The following is a 12627-nucleotide window of genomic DNA, read 5'->3' as shown; positions in this document are numbered from 1 at the left end:
TTATGACTTTAAATCAGAATTGTAGTTTAGTTAACTTCCTGCAACTTGCTTGGTGGATAACCCTGACCATGTGTGTGCTTACCGCCACCAAAAAAACTACCATTTTCAGTGAACGTGGCCGCTTCTTGTCTGTGGAAGTTTATTTTGTAACTGTATGCACTAATTGGTGGCATGTTGCCATGGAAAAGTGTACTTAATAAATTGAAATAAAGTGTGCCAGTAACGTGACATTTTAAGGTGGCTTGACTTTAAATCCCCTACTGAAAGCTTTTGATATGTTGATTTATGCACAAAAAAGACTCACTCACCTGATTTCAGCACCTCTTTCCCGTGGCACTGGGTCAGGCTTTGCCTTCTCACATGCGCTGCAAGCACATTAAGCCCTCCGAATGTATTGGCTCTATGATTTGAGTGACCAAGCGACCAAAGGTCCACTGAGGTCCTTGATGCGCCTCTAGTGGCTGTCTGGTAGACAACCACTGAAAGCTGTCTGTACCGCAATGTTAACATTTGTTTCTCTAAAACTAAGGGCAACAGGGACACTGTACCCAGACTATCTCAATGAGCTGAAGTGGTCTGGGTGCTTATAGTGGCCCTTTTAAGCCATTGTACCTATCAATATAAAGGCCATTTATTCACTGGGATAGGTACCATTCACCTGCTATGAAAGAGAGAATGCTGCTCTGGATATTTAAGTATGAGCATTGCAAGATATCTGAGGTTACATGTAACACAGCCAGACTCAGATTTCTGAACATAAAATGATTTTAAATGTCCTCTCTGTAAAGGTTCTTTTTTGTTTCCCCTCTTTCTTTCAGTCTTCCGTTCCTTATGCCACTTGAAGGGACACTCCAGACTCGTAAACACTTCAGCAAGCTAAATCGCTTTAAGTATGCAAGCGTGAAACACACATTTCACTAGAAATTGGCTCTTATCAATTAACCATATTACACCCTCTGTCAGACAACTGGTCCCATTGGCTCAGTGGAACTAAACTCAATTGCCCAGAGGACCTGCCTGGCAACGACTTCACTGAGCTGCATTGGGAAGAATGATTGGAATGCCACAAAGTCTGGGTGGAGTTAGAAGAGGTAGGCTTGGAAAGGTTGCAGACAAGATCTGCAGCTATTGCAAGTTAAATGGACACTATAGTCACCTGAACAACTTTAGCTTAATGAAGCAGTTTTGGTGTATAGAACATGCCCCTGCAGCCTCACTGCTCAATCCTCTGCCATTTAGGAGTTACCGTATATACTGAGGGAGAGGGGGCTGGCAGAGATCTTACTTACCCGTCCTGCAGCTCCTGTCAGCTCTCTCCTCCTCCGCCGGTCCGTTCAGCTCTGTCAGCTCACAGTGTAAATCTCGCGAGAGCCGCGGCTCTCGCGAGACTTACACTGGGAGCTGACCGAGGTGCTGAACGGACCGGCGGAGGAGGAGAGAGCTGACAGGAGCTGCAGGACGGGTAAGTAAGATCTCTGCCAGCCCCCTCTCCCTCAGTCTGTATTATGGCAATGCAAATTGCCATAATACAGACTCTGACTCGAGTATAAGCCGAGTTCCGGTTTTTCAGCACAAAAAATGTGCTGAAAAACTCGGCTTATACTAGAGTATATACGGTAAATCCCTTTGTTTATGAACCCTAGTCACACCTCCCTGCATGTGACTTGCACAGCCTTCCATAAACACTTCCTGTAAAGAGAGCCCTATTTAGGCTTTCTTTATTGCAAGTTCTGTTTAATTAAGATTTTCTTATCCCCTGCTATGTTAATAGCTTGCTAGACCCTGCAAGAGCCTCCTGTATGTGATTAAAGTTCAATTTAGAGATCGAGATACAATTATTTAAGGTAAATTACATCTCAATCTCTAAATTGAACTTTAATCACATACAGGAGGCTCTTGCAGGGTCTAGCAAGCTATTAACATAGCAGGGGATAAGAAAATCTTAATTAAACAGAACTTGCAATAAAGAAAGCCTAAATAGGGCTCTCTTTACAGGAAGTGTTTATGGAAGGCTGTGCAAGTCACATGCAGGGAGGTGTGACTAGGGTTCAGAAACAAAGGGATTTAACTCCTAAATGGCAGACGATTGAGCAGCGAGGCTGCAGGGGCATGTTCTATACACCAAAACTGCTTCATTAAGCTAAAGTTGTTCAGATGACTAGTGTCCCTTTAATAGATATACTGTATTTCAGCAGTGGAGTATCCCTTTAATAATTACTCCTCCATGCTTACACACTACCCATTGCCAAAGCCCAAGCTCTACTTAAGAAAAAGTATTTCTTTCATTATGCACAACTATAGAAACAAAGGTGAATTTGGGGAAATAAATAACAAAGGGAAAGAGACGGATACAAAAAAATAATTTAAAAACCAAAACCTGGCAAGTGATCTGCTTTTAAAGAACTGTCAATCCTACTGTCCAATTTGCCTGGGGACACATGGATGTTAAAGTTGGGTATCATTCTTTAAGCAGGCTATAGCCAATACCAGGGTACAGTGCATTGCTTCCAAAAAGATGAGCTCTAAGGCTGGTCACTGTACAGAGCTTGGTATTGAAGGGCGAATTTAAGGAACCATACGCTTGGGTAATTGAGAACTGATACAATTAATCAACATTACAAATCAGATTGCTGGAAGACTTGCACTATGTTAGAGTGGAAAATGTCTTGCTGAAGCAGATTAAAATGAAGCAAACCAGAGCAGTGTCATGATGGGAGTCCGTATTATACACAACAGCCCATCAATAATGGAAACAAAGGAGACTTCGAGCATTTAGAGTTGGGCTGTACATTTGAAAATTCACATTGAATAACTGACATCTTCTAGTGTTGTTGACGAACAGATCCCTCCAATGACTGCATTGACCTTTAAAAGGAGTATACTTTGATCAGACCATCCTTTACAACTACTATAACAAAGGCAACTGTGAAAGTTGGGGTTTAGAACCAGAAATTTATTGTAGCTTATATACTGTTCAAACTGACTTATCACCAATATACAAATCTGAAAAGTTATAATCATTGCAGCTACATACAGCATCAGAAAGTTCTATCGATAGTGTTTCATGTCGCAATTGTTTAGTCTAATTACAGCAGTTATGGTGATATTAAATGGTAGGACAGATCTACACATCAACTTGACTACAGGACAACTGTCAGAAATAAGTTAAAATTCCCCAGAATACACAAGAGCTAGCAGTTATGATCATAGCATTATCACATAAATCGTTAAAACCCATTTCCCTCCCCTGAATACCTTACGTAGAAATCTAAGAATTTACATTTATGGTATAAAATAAAAACGCCTTAACCGTAAAGTTTACAGCCCTCTCCCCTAACCCTTGTACCTATGACGACCCCTATCATCCAATCATGAGAATATATCAGTATGGGGGAGGGTACAGCCACCAATTGCAAATGATTCCTCCTAACCCACTTTCATAAAAGATCCAGTTCACTTTCGAGCTACACATTTATAAACTTAGCAAACGGCATTTAGGGGCCAAGCCCTTTCTAAAAACCGGTATTCGGGTTTCTGTCTGGCATTTTAGCCAATCCTCGCTGAATTATGAAATCATTGACAAATAATCCCACAAAGATAATGTCCACTTTCCAATTACCTGACAAATACACCTAAGTTCAAATAACCGCGCCGGACAGAGACTGTCTTGTACACACATCATATGCACAAAGTGTCTTATTTTAGACACTTACTATATTATCTAGCTGTAGTGAGTATTAGAAAGGGGAAGAAAAAAATAAAATAAAAACCACCTTACTAAGATGGCTGGATAAATTCAAGTAGAAATGTAACAGTAATCCACATGAATCTCATGTGACAATTCCAGTTTGGCTCATGGTTCTAGTTAATTCTGATACACTTAAGTACCTCGTGCTTATTGCCAGATCCTGTCGATCTAAACATCCCAAGCCACAAAGGCTTTTACATTTCATTAGGTCTGCAGCAACCCAGAGGAGTGCATTCCTGGACACACATTGTGCACAATTTAGTTATTTTTTTTTTACCATTTAGGGGAGAAAAACAAAAAATGTAAACAAAATTCTTAAAGCCTGTTTTGTACTTCCAGTCAGCCAAATTCTTCAAAAGAAGCAGCGATAACAATTCTTCCATTTGTGTACATTTAAGCTATGCTTTGCGATTTGTAAGTAGTATGGGAATAATTCGAGAAAAATAAAATTACGTAACATACCTTCCCCACTGGGGAAGTGGAAGTACCCATAACGCATCTTGCCTGCTCTGCAGAAATTGAATGATGCAAGAGATTATCAATACAGCTGTTGGCGTTTGCAGTAATCCCCCTGAGGTCAGGGGTGCTGTGTGGGAGAACTGAACCCTCTAAATTTAGAGGCTGCACTCAGTCACTAACTTATTACAACTCTGTGCTCTGAAGAACAGAACAGGAGTAAACCAGGTAGCCTTCCAGCTGCTGCTGAGCTAACTCCTACACTGAAGTTCCACAGCAACTGGAGATTTGCCAGTCTTTCCTGATCTAGAACTAGTGACTTAACAGCTGCAGAACTACAACATCTGTGAATACTCTGTCTGCATCTGTAGTTGTAGCTCAGCACCAGATCACCGTATTTGTTATGCTGGCACAATTGTAACAAGTACCAATACAGAGTGATACGGTATACGTATAAAGTGCCAGAAAAGAGTGGACTTCAAAGCATCATGCTTTTTTTTTCCCTGGCATGCAAAAGGATAAGTGAATTTGCACCAAAATGGTACTACCCCATTGTGAGACTGCAAACGCTGCCAGTCTGGGGGGGGGGGGGGGGAGGGGAAGGAAATCACCTCACTGAGGCTGCACAAGAGACTGGCGCAAGTGCAATTAGCCACCCATATGCCAACCTGCATTCCATCAATCAAAACTCCTTTTACACCACTAACATGGACATAACATTGATTCCAATATATTTACAAAAATATTAAAAAGTTAGTTTATCACCTACATACCCCCTCCCCCAACCCCCTTTCCCAGCAGAGCAGCCTCTTGCAGATTTGGGTTACGCACTTGAGACAGCAGAAGCATTTGCACTTTTTCCTGCCAGGAGAACCTTCCCCCTTGGACAGGGAATGGGGTTCTCGATTGGCATTTTGCCAATATGTTTGACATGCACTAATTAAAAAAAAAAAACAATAAAAATCACCAGTCTACTTGGAGTCCATGTGCCCCCTCATCAACCCAAAATGTTTGCAATGTTCCAGAAGAGAAATATGGAATGATAAAACCAGGTCCTAAAGCAGCTTTGTCTCCACTGGTGGAGTGAACGCGGAAGGGGAAGTGCAGAATGGACCAAACACTAAAGTAAAAATAATGACCCTGGCCACTGGGAGGGCAGAGGAGCGGGGCACAAACAGATCCACTGTTGGAATTAGCATCTGGAATGACTTTTACACGCTGGGCCAGCTGGAGGATGGAGCGGTGATGACATGGTGATGGCCGCAGGGAATCAGTAAGTGAGAGTGGAGTCATCCCACTCAAGCTGTTGCTGTCTGTTAACGTTCTGCTGGTCTTCTTCCTGTTCCCCATCCTCCTCCTCACTGCTTTCTGAATCTGCACTGGTGATATCATCTTCCTCACCATCTTCACTCTCTTCATCATCCTCCTCCTCTTCCTCCTCCTCACTGCTATGCTGGTCTTCATACGTCTAAAAACAGAATTAGAAGATGCAGACAGTTAAGCTGTTATTTTTGTAATAATGCATTTGACTGAAAAAATCTAAAGTAGACCCCCCCCCCCCCATAAAGAGATACTCACAGTCACCGAAATAACGCCGACAATAGATCGTGAGGCAAGGAGATATATAAATAAATAAATAAAAAGTTTGTATATCTCCTTGATAAAATGTGACAAAATGCAGAGCTACTACTGTCAAGTTGTGTCATTTCCCAAAGTCGTCATTAGTGGTGGCTGTAGGGAAAAAAAACATTGTCCATGGGGGATCCTTTACCCTGCACCCCACAGCCTCTGGGCACCAAGCAGAGCAGTCACCGTCAGGGGTCTTTGCAAATATGCAGTGTACATGGAGTCATAGTGCTAGTTATCGGAAAGTAGACATTACCTCCATGGGGTTGACAGTGATGGTTAGAGCAGAGTCATCCCAATCCATTTCGTTCTCCTTGCCTCCTTCTTGGTCTCTTATTGTGCGATGGTGTGCGGCACGGATACGGAACACCCCCAAGATTATCATGAAGACTAGGAAACTGACGCAAACAACAATAACAATCGTGGCCGCACTGGGGACAACTGTGGAACAGAACACTGGATTAGAAGCAGGTAAAAGACAAACTAATTTTTGCAACCTAAATCAAGAGATGCTTAAGTGGACAAGCTGGCCAAGCGACAATGCGCTCTAAAATGCAGAAATTTAAGATACCTGTTAGACAAATCCATGGCTCCTATTACCATTATCTAGTACATTTGGGCTGTAAGCTCTTTAAAGCCTTTGTATTAGTTTGGCCATCAAATCCGTAGTACATGTAATTATGGCGCCATCCCATGGGTCAGGGATAGAACTGATTATCGGCCTTGCCGGTATTCTGTATTTTCAGCAATATCGGTTTCTGCCAATAAAGTTACCAATATTGCCAATAATGCAGACCAGGGGTGCCATCAGGGTCCTGGGGTCCCAGCACACACTTACCTTCTCAGCAGCTCCCCTGTCTAAATCTCGCTAGTCCTGCGGCTGTCAGATCGTTGCCACGGGTTTACAATGGCACTGCTCCGCGCAGCATACAGGCCGCGAGAGTTAGACAGGGGGGCTGCTGGAAAGGGAAGTAAGAGTGTGCTGTGCCCCCCAGGTAATGTCATAAGAAGCAGGGGGGGCGACAAACAAAATGTAAAAAAAATTATAATAAAAAAAAAGTTACTAAAATACGCACACTGCATCCACTACACACACACATATATATTCTGACTGCCATATGTATTTTGTGCCTTTACCTTAATTAAAAAAAAAAAAGGATTTGCAAAAAATAAACAAACATGTTCAGTTAACGGTAGATTTGTGTAGAAATTGTTTATTTTTTTCAAAATGGTAAATGTACAGAATATCGGTAAGTTATCGTCTATCGGCCTGAAAGGTCACAGATTAATCGGCTCTAAAAAAATAAATATCGGTCGATCTCTAGAATATTTATCTGGAGTGAAATCACAATTTAAATCCCAAAGTACCAGGCAATAACGTCACATCACAGGAGACGCTGCCATCTTTACTCACTACAACCTAATCAGTGCAATTTCACCCCCTTTAATTCCCAGAAGGACAGGACGGACAGACATTTAAGGTGACTGAACCTCACCGAACATACCGGATGTTGTGTGAGGATTCGCCAGGTTGTGTCCAGAAAGATCCACAAATGAGTGATGTACAGGATTGACAAATTGCGGCTGCGCCACGATATGATTGGGGGCTTCAGCTATGCTGGCCGTGTGGATGACATTGACCTGGAGTGAGAATAACACACAAACATTGAGGATGTAAATTATAAAACCCACAGCAAGTTATATCCCATCAGACAGACTTTCCAACAATACCTGGTTACAGTTTTTAGTTTTTGTGCAATGCATGTTACAAGCATGCCCGTGTCGCCACAATAGCAGTAACAGCCATATTTACGCAAACAAAACCATGACATAACTGGACAAATGCACATTTTTATAGATATACAAGATAATACTACGTGTGACAGAAGATGAATCAGTGTGATTAATGACTAAGGGAGTAACGATAAGAAAAAAGGAGAGAAAATAAATAAATAACCGCAATAAAAAGGAGCATATTCTTCGCTGGTACTATATGAGCTATGAACACGTTAATGCTTAATGAAGTATACATGCAGCCCTTGTCTGGTTATGTATTCTTGCCTATATGTTGAACAGGACAGATGTAGCCTATAGATAAAAGCTTTAAACATGCGCAGGTTTTTCCACCCCCGTTTAACCCCCCCCACCGGCCAGATGGAAGTCAGTGGCTGTGTGCTATGAGGCTGGTCTGTGTGATATAGCGGAGTATAATGGCAGCATAGGGACCAAAGCTTTGGTACTGTCCTGTTCGGTACTGTCCTGTTCGGTACTGTCCAGGCCAGTGGCGGAGCAACAGACCCCTCGTGGTTTACTTGCGGTATAGTCCAGTGTCTGCCTCTGGTGGGGGCTGGATCCCCACCGCTGTGCTGTGTCCGAATACACTTTGCATCTGCAGGCTGTCGGTTCTTCTGAGTCGGCATCCTCGCGGTGCTTTGAGAATAATAGTGTGCGGGGCTGGGGCACTGTCTCTCCCGCGGGGGCACATTCCGTAGGTGCACATTGCTGGTGTCTGCCTCCGCCGCTTGCTTGTGCTACTGCTCGGCATGGTCCCGGCTTCTCCGCTGCCGTTTGGCTTAATCAGGAATGGGTCTCAGCAGGTACTCGCCGGTTTACTCTTGGCCCATGTCTGCTTGCCACCAGTGTGACGTGGGTACATCCAACTTCCCGCTTATTCGGTTTCCACCATTTTGTTTTTGTCCTCAGAGTCTTGGTTCTACATCACAGCCTGGGGTGCATGTGTTGCTGCACGCTGGTGGGCCCAGGGATCACTCCCCGGTCCGGGGGGGGGGGGGGGGGGATGAGACCAGGACCGGGTTCGCAGATAGCACACGTGTGTCGGGCTCCTTCGGGCAGGATAGTGGAGCGGCGGCCGTCCACTCCACTCACCACCAGGCGAGGACCCGCCTGATGCTGTGGCCCCTCTCCTCTGAAGGACTATAACTCCGGGAGCATGCCTCTCCCCAGCTCAGGCAGCCCGGTTACTTCGAGGGTCGCAGGTATTGGTGGGTTATTTCCATCATAATCACGATATACGAGCTTTATGTGCCTCTTTTTGCAGGAGCCGAGCAGTTTTTTGTTTTTTTTAAATCATAATTAGTATTTTAAAGCTTTACATTTTGCTATTTGTATTTTGTGACCCCACTTTCTGAATTCCTGCCAATGTCCACTCAGCTTCCAGTGCTGAGTAACTGCACCCCCAAAGCTTTGTATTCCTAAACACTAGTTTGCCGTTAGTCTATAAACTCAAAAAGCTGGCATAAACTCACCTCTACTTGGAACTCGTTACTGTTGTAGCGTCCATTCAGCTCTGAGCACACAAGTTTAAATTTCCTGTCGAAGAGGGATGCAGAATTCCAGTTCCTGTATCGTATCAGGTGAAGAACCTCTTCATAGTTAGCCATTGTATCAACACCTAAAAGACACACTGTTTATTTACAGAATCACAAAAGATAAAATCCAAATAGCACTGACATTATACTTTACCAAGATAACCCATAACAAAGACTTTAAAAAAAACAAAAAACGTTTTTTTTAGATGTTTCCCAAGTAATAGACACAGATTTCCCTGAAAGCTCCGAGACTTGTGGCTAACCTGTGATGATCATGCCAAGGTTGGAGTTGCTTATCTCCAGTCCCTTTTGCTGTAGGTGAGTGATGTCCACTTGCAGATTCTCCTGGTTGGGATTCAGTTCCTCTCCCAAAACTCCAACTTCACAACTGTCCAAGTTGTGCATAATTTCTTCAGACACAAGTGACTCTTGCACTAGAACAAAACAAAAATTAAGATTATGGATTTGTCCTTCTGGATGACGGTAAGGTGGTGACAATCAATGCAAGCCTTAAAAATGGCCACATAACCTAGAACAAAGAAAACCAAAAACATAAAATAAAATTGCCTTTGAAAAGCAGCATAAACAAGCTTTAGATGAGACCTAGAAGAGTGTGGTCAAAAAGCAGGGTGACAAGCCATGCAATCATTAATCTACATACACTCAACCACTTCAATAATGGAGCACAGATCGAGTAAGACAAAAGCATCCACTATGGGGGCGGGGCCTGACTGCCAAAACGACTGGACGTGCTATCTTACAGCTCCGACATTAATGCACAAAAAACAAGCCTGAACCGTAAACCCCCGAGTGCACACACAGGGATACGCGTCTCTTGCTGTTCCTCTGGGAATTCGACCATGCGGCCTAGCCTGACACGCGGCCTGAAGGCTGGCGGAGGCAACCTCTATTCTCCGACAACCCCACATCTGGACCGGGGAGGGGAAGAGATATCCCGGTCCCCGCTGGGGAAACTTACCTCCTCACTGCAGCAGAGTTTCCTGCAACAGCATTTTTGGCCATCCATTCAAAGCCTCCACGAGTTGGGGGGAGCCCTTAGTGTCTCTCGCCCTGCATCACAGAACGGGCCGACTTGGGCACCAAGCTGGACGCAATATTCGCAGCCTTCTGGCAAAAACTGGCCCAACGAATGCAGAAGCACACACAGAAGAAACACCATGCTGCACCAACCCAGAGTCAGCAACACGTTGCCCATATCGCCTGCTAACCATGGGACCCAAGTTGCTGCTAGAACTGCAGTCTCTTCTTCTGGGCTAGGGGCCCGAGTAGGCCTACCACCCATCACCCATACACCCAAGGGAGTCCCCGAAATTCAGAGGACCTTAGGGCCCAAGATCCTATCACATCTAGCCGGGGAACCCACGGACACAGGGCAGTCTCACACGGCATGCTGGATGCCTGGATGGTCAACATCTCTTGTTGGATATCTTTGGCTCGGAGAAGGCCTCCCTCCCCTGCCCTCTTAGTGGAGTGGACCGACAGTCGGCAGAGGACATTCCAAATCCCTGTCACTCCGTGCTGACAAGTCCTACTACTCTCTCTTTCTTAGTACCCAGCGGTACACACCATCTACCTAGCACTTTACATAACCATTTATACTATTCACAGTCAGCCGGTATAGTCTGATTATTGGAATATGTGTTGTCTCACCACTGACTATTTCTCCTACTACTAGAATATAAAATTGTGCAGTATACCTAAAAGCCATGTCAATGTTTCTAATGCCTGTTTTCACTATGCTTGTCATTATTGTTGTGGCGTGTCAAGCTTTTTGTTATCCCATGCCCAACATAACTAAAGATAAAAAAACAACAAAAAAACATCCACTAAGACATATCTACAAACCTGTTGGATCCTCATATTCTTCTCCTTCAGGCTCCACTTCCCGTGTGATTGTGCTGATGATGTGGAGCTCGGGGAACAAGGTGACCCCCTCACCGCTCTCAAACTCGGAAGCAGAACGAGCAAAGTGGTCAATGCCACTCAAACTGATTTTGGGTTCCTCTGGTTGCAGCACCATGACGTACCCATCAACATCTGGGATTGTGATACAGGTCTCCTCGTTGAAACATCTGCAAAGCACAGCGTTGTTATAGGTTCATTGTGATAAATGCCATGATCATTTTGATGATTGTCAACATGAGAATGTTGTTTCAAAGACAAAGGGCAGAAGTGTAGCATGAAATAAAGTGTTGAAGTTCAAACCATGTACAACACAACACCAAAGGCGGCTGGTGGATTAGGGAATGTGTGAGTCATTAACTGCAAGAAAGTTGCAGACAAAGAAAAAATTAATTATACTTTCACATTCAGGTACCCGGTTAGTGAAGAATTAGTAATGTCTATAAATCACTAGTCTGTCTGCGATTCCCTTCTCATTGGTGCCAACAAGCATCTACTGGTTTGCCTCTATCCTGCCATTATGTTATTGGTTTCAATCCTTTACAGTCAAACCGGTTTATTCACTAAAGTAGGAAAATTGTAATTTTGAGTTCAAGTAGCCAGATAGAAAATACAGAAGTTTCAGTTTGGCTTATTATCGCCTAAAGTTTGAAATGTATTATAAATTCCCAGCTACTTGCACTTTACAAATACCAGCCTGCCTCCTTTGCATGCACTTATCTGAAACATCACAGTCATGAATATCACATACACTACATCGGACACACCTGAAATATACAACACAGAAAATCAGATCGAAACAGACTAAAAGTCACTAATCTCTATTCACACCGTTTTCTGCTGGTGATGGTATTACCAAGTTTCAGATCTTAAATACAATTATTCTGCCTTTCTCCATGTACCCGGAGCTCATAGTTTCACATTTTATTTAAAACAAGATTTATTTTTGTGCTTCGTTGCATAAAACGTTTAGGTTATAAAATATAGAATGGCCTTTACTTTGCCTTCCTGATTACTTTATTCCAGGGCAGTTTATTAGAATCTTATATTGCAGACTAAACTCTCATTCGCTCCACCATCCACCTTTCCTAAATGTTGATAATGTTGGTAAATTCATGCAATAAAAACAGGTTATATAAAAAAATAAAATACTAAAATATAAAATATGCAGATATCCGGGGGCGGAGTCTGACCGCCTAGCTGTACAGAAGCAGGGGACAAGAGCTCCGGCAAAGCAGGGGAAAATACAGGGCAAAATCGGTGGCTACACAGCCCAAGGACCCACTGGGGTGCACTACCCATGCTGGGGGTGCACTCCTGAACCGAACAATACCTCTCTGGGACCTGTTGGAACCAGGGAAGCGAAACGCCGGGTGTGGCCTACTGAAGCTGGAGCCGGGGAGAGGCGGCCGCTCTCTCCGACACTGGATCCCCCCAGCGAGTTTGCTGCTCTGGACCGGTGGGGGTTATCCCGGTCCACAGTGAACAGGCAGATCGAGATTGCGGACGGGCCTCCCCGGATACGCGACCCGCAGAGACACTGAA

General features: G+C 43.9%; 1 protein-coding gene across 4 annotated transcripts in view; it reads right to left on the bottom strand.

The window, feature by feature from the left end:
* Window positions 1-2932: 2932 nt before the first annotated feature.
* CLSTN1 (calsyntenin 1) overlaps window positions 2933-12627 on the bottom strand; it is a 93464-nt gene continuing 83769 nt past the window's right edge. For all 4 annotated transcript variants that reach the window (XM_063436303.1, XM_063436305.1, XM_063436304.1 and 1 more), the window contains 6 exons: window positions 11026-11252; window positions 9423-9593; window positions 9097-9242; window positions 7336-7471; window positions 6087-6271; window positions 2933-5672 (listed from right to left, as the gene is read on the bottom strand). In XM_063436303.1, the coding sequence (XP_063292373.1) occupies window positions 5475-5672; window positions 6087-6271; window positions 7336-7471; window positions 9097-9242; window positions 9423-9593; window positions 11026-11252 (1063 nt within the window). In that variant the 3' untranslated portion in view covers window positions 2933-5474. The remainder of the gene's footprint in view (window positions 5673-6086; window positions 6272-7335; window positions 7472-9096; window positions 9243-9422; window positions 9594-11025; window positions 11253-12627) is intronic.

Source organism: Pelobates fuscus, chromosome 11 (genome assembly GCF_036172605.1).
Source record: "Pelobates fuscus isolate aPelFus1 chromosome 11, aPelFus1.pri, whole genome shotgun sequence".
Taxonomy (NCBI): Eukaryota; Metazoa; Chordata; class Amphibia; order Anura; family Pelobatidae; genus Pelobates; species Pelobates fuscus.
Note: the sequence above shows the minus strand (reverse complement) of the source record. Positions and strands in the feature narration are given on the sequence as shown.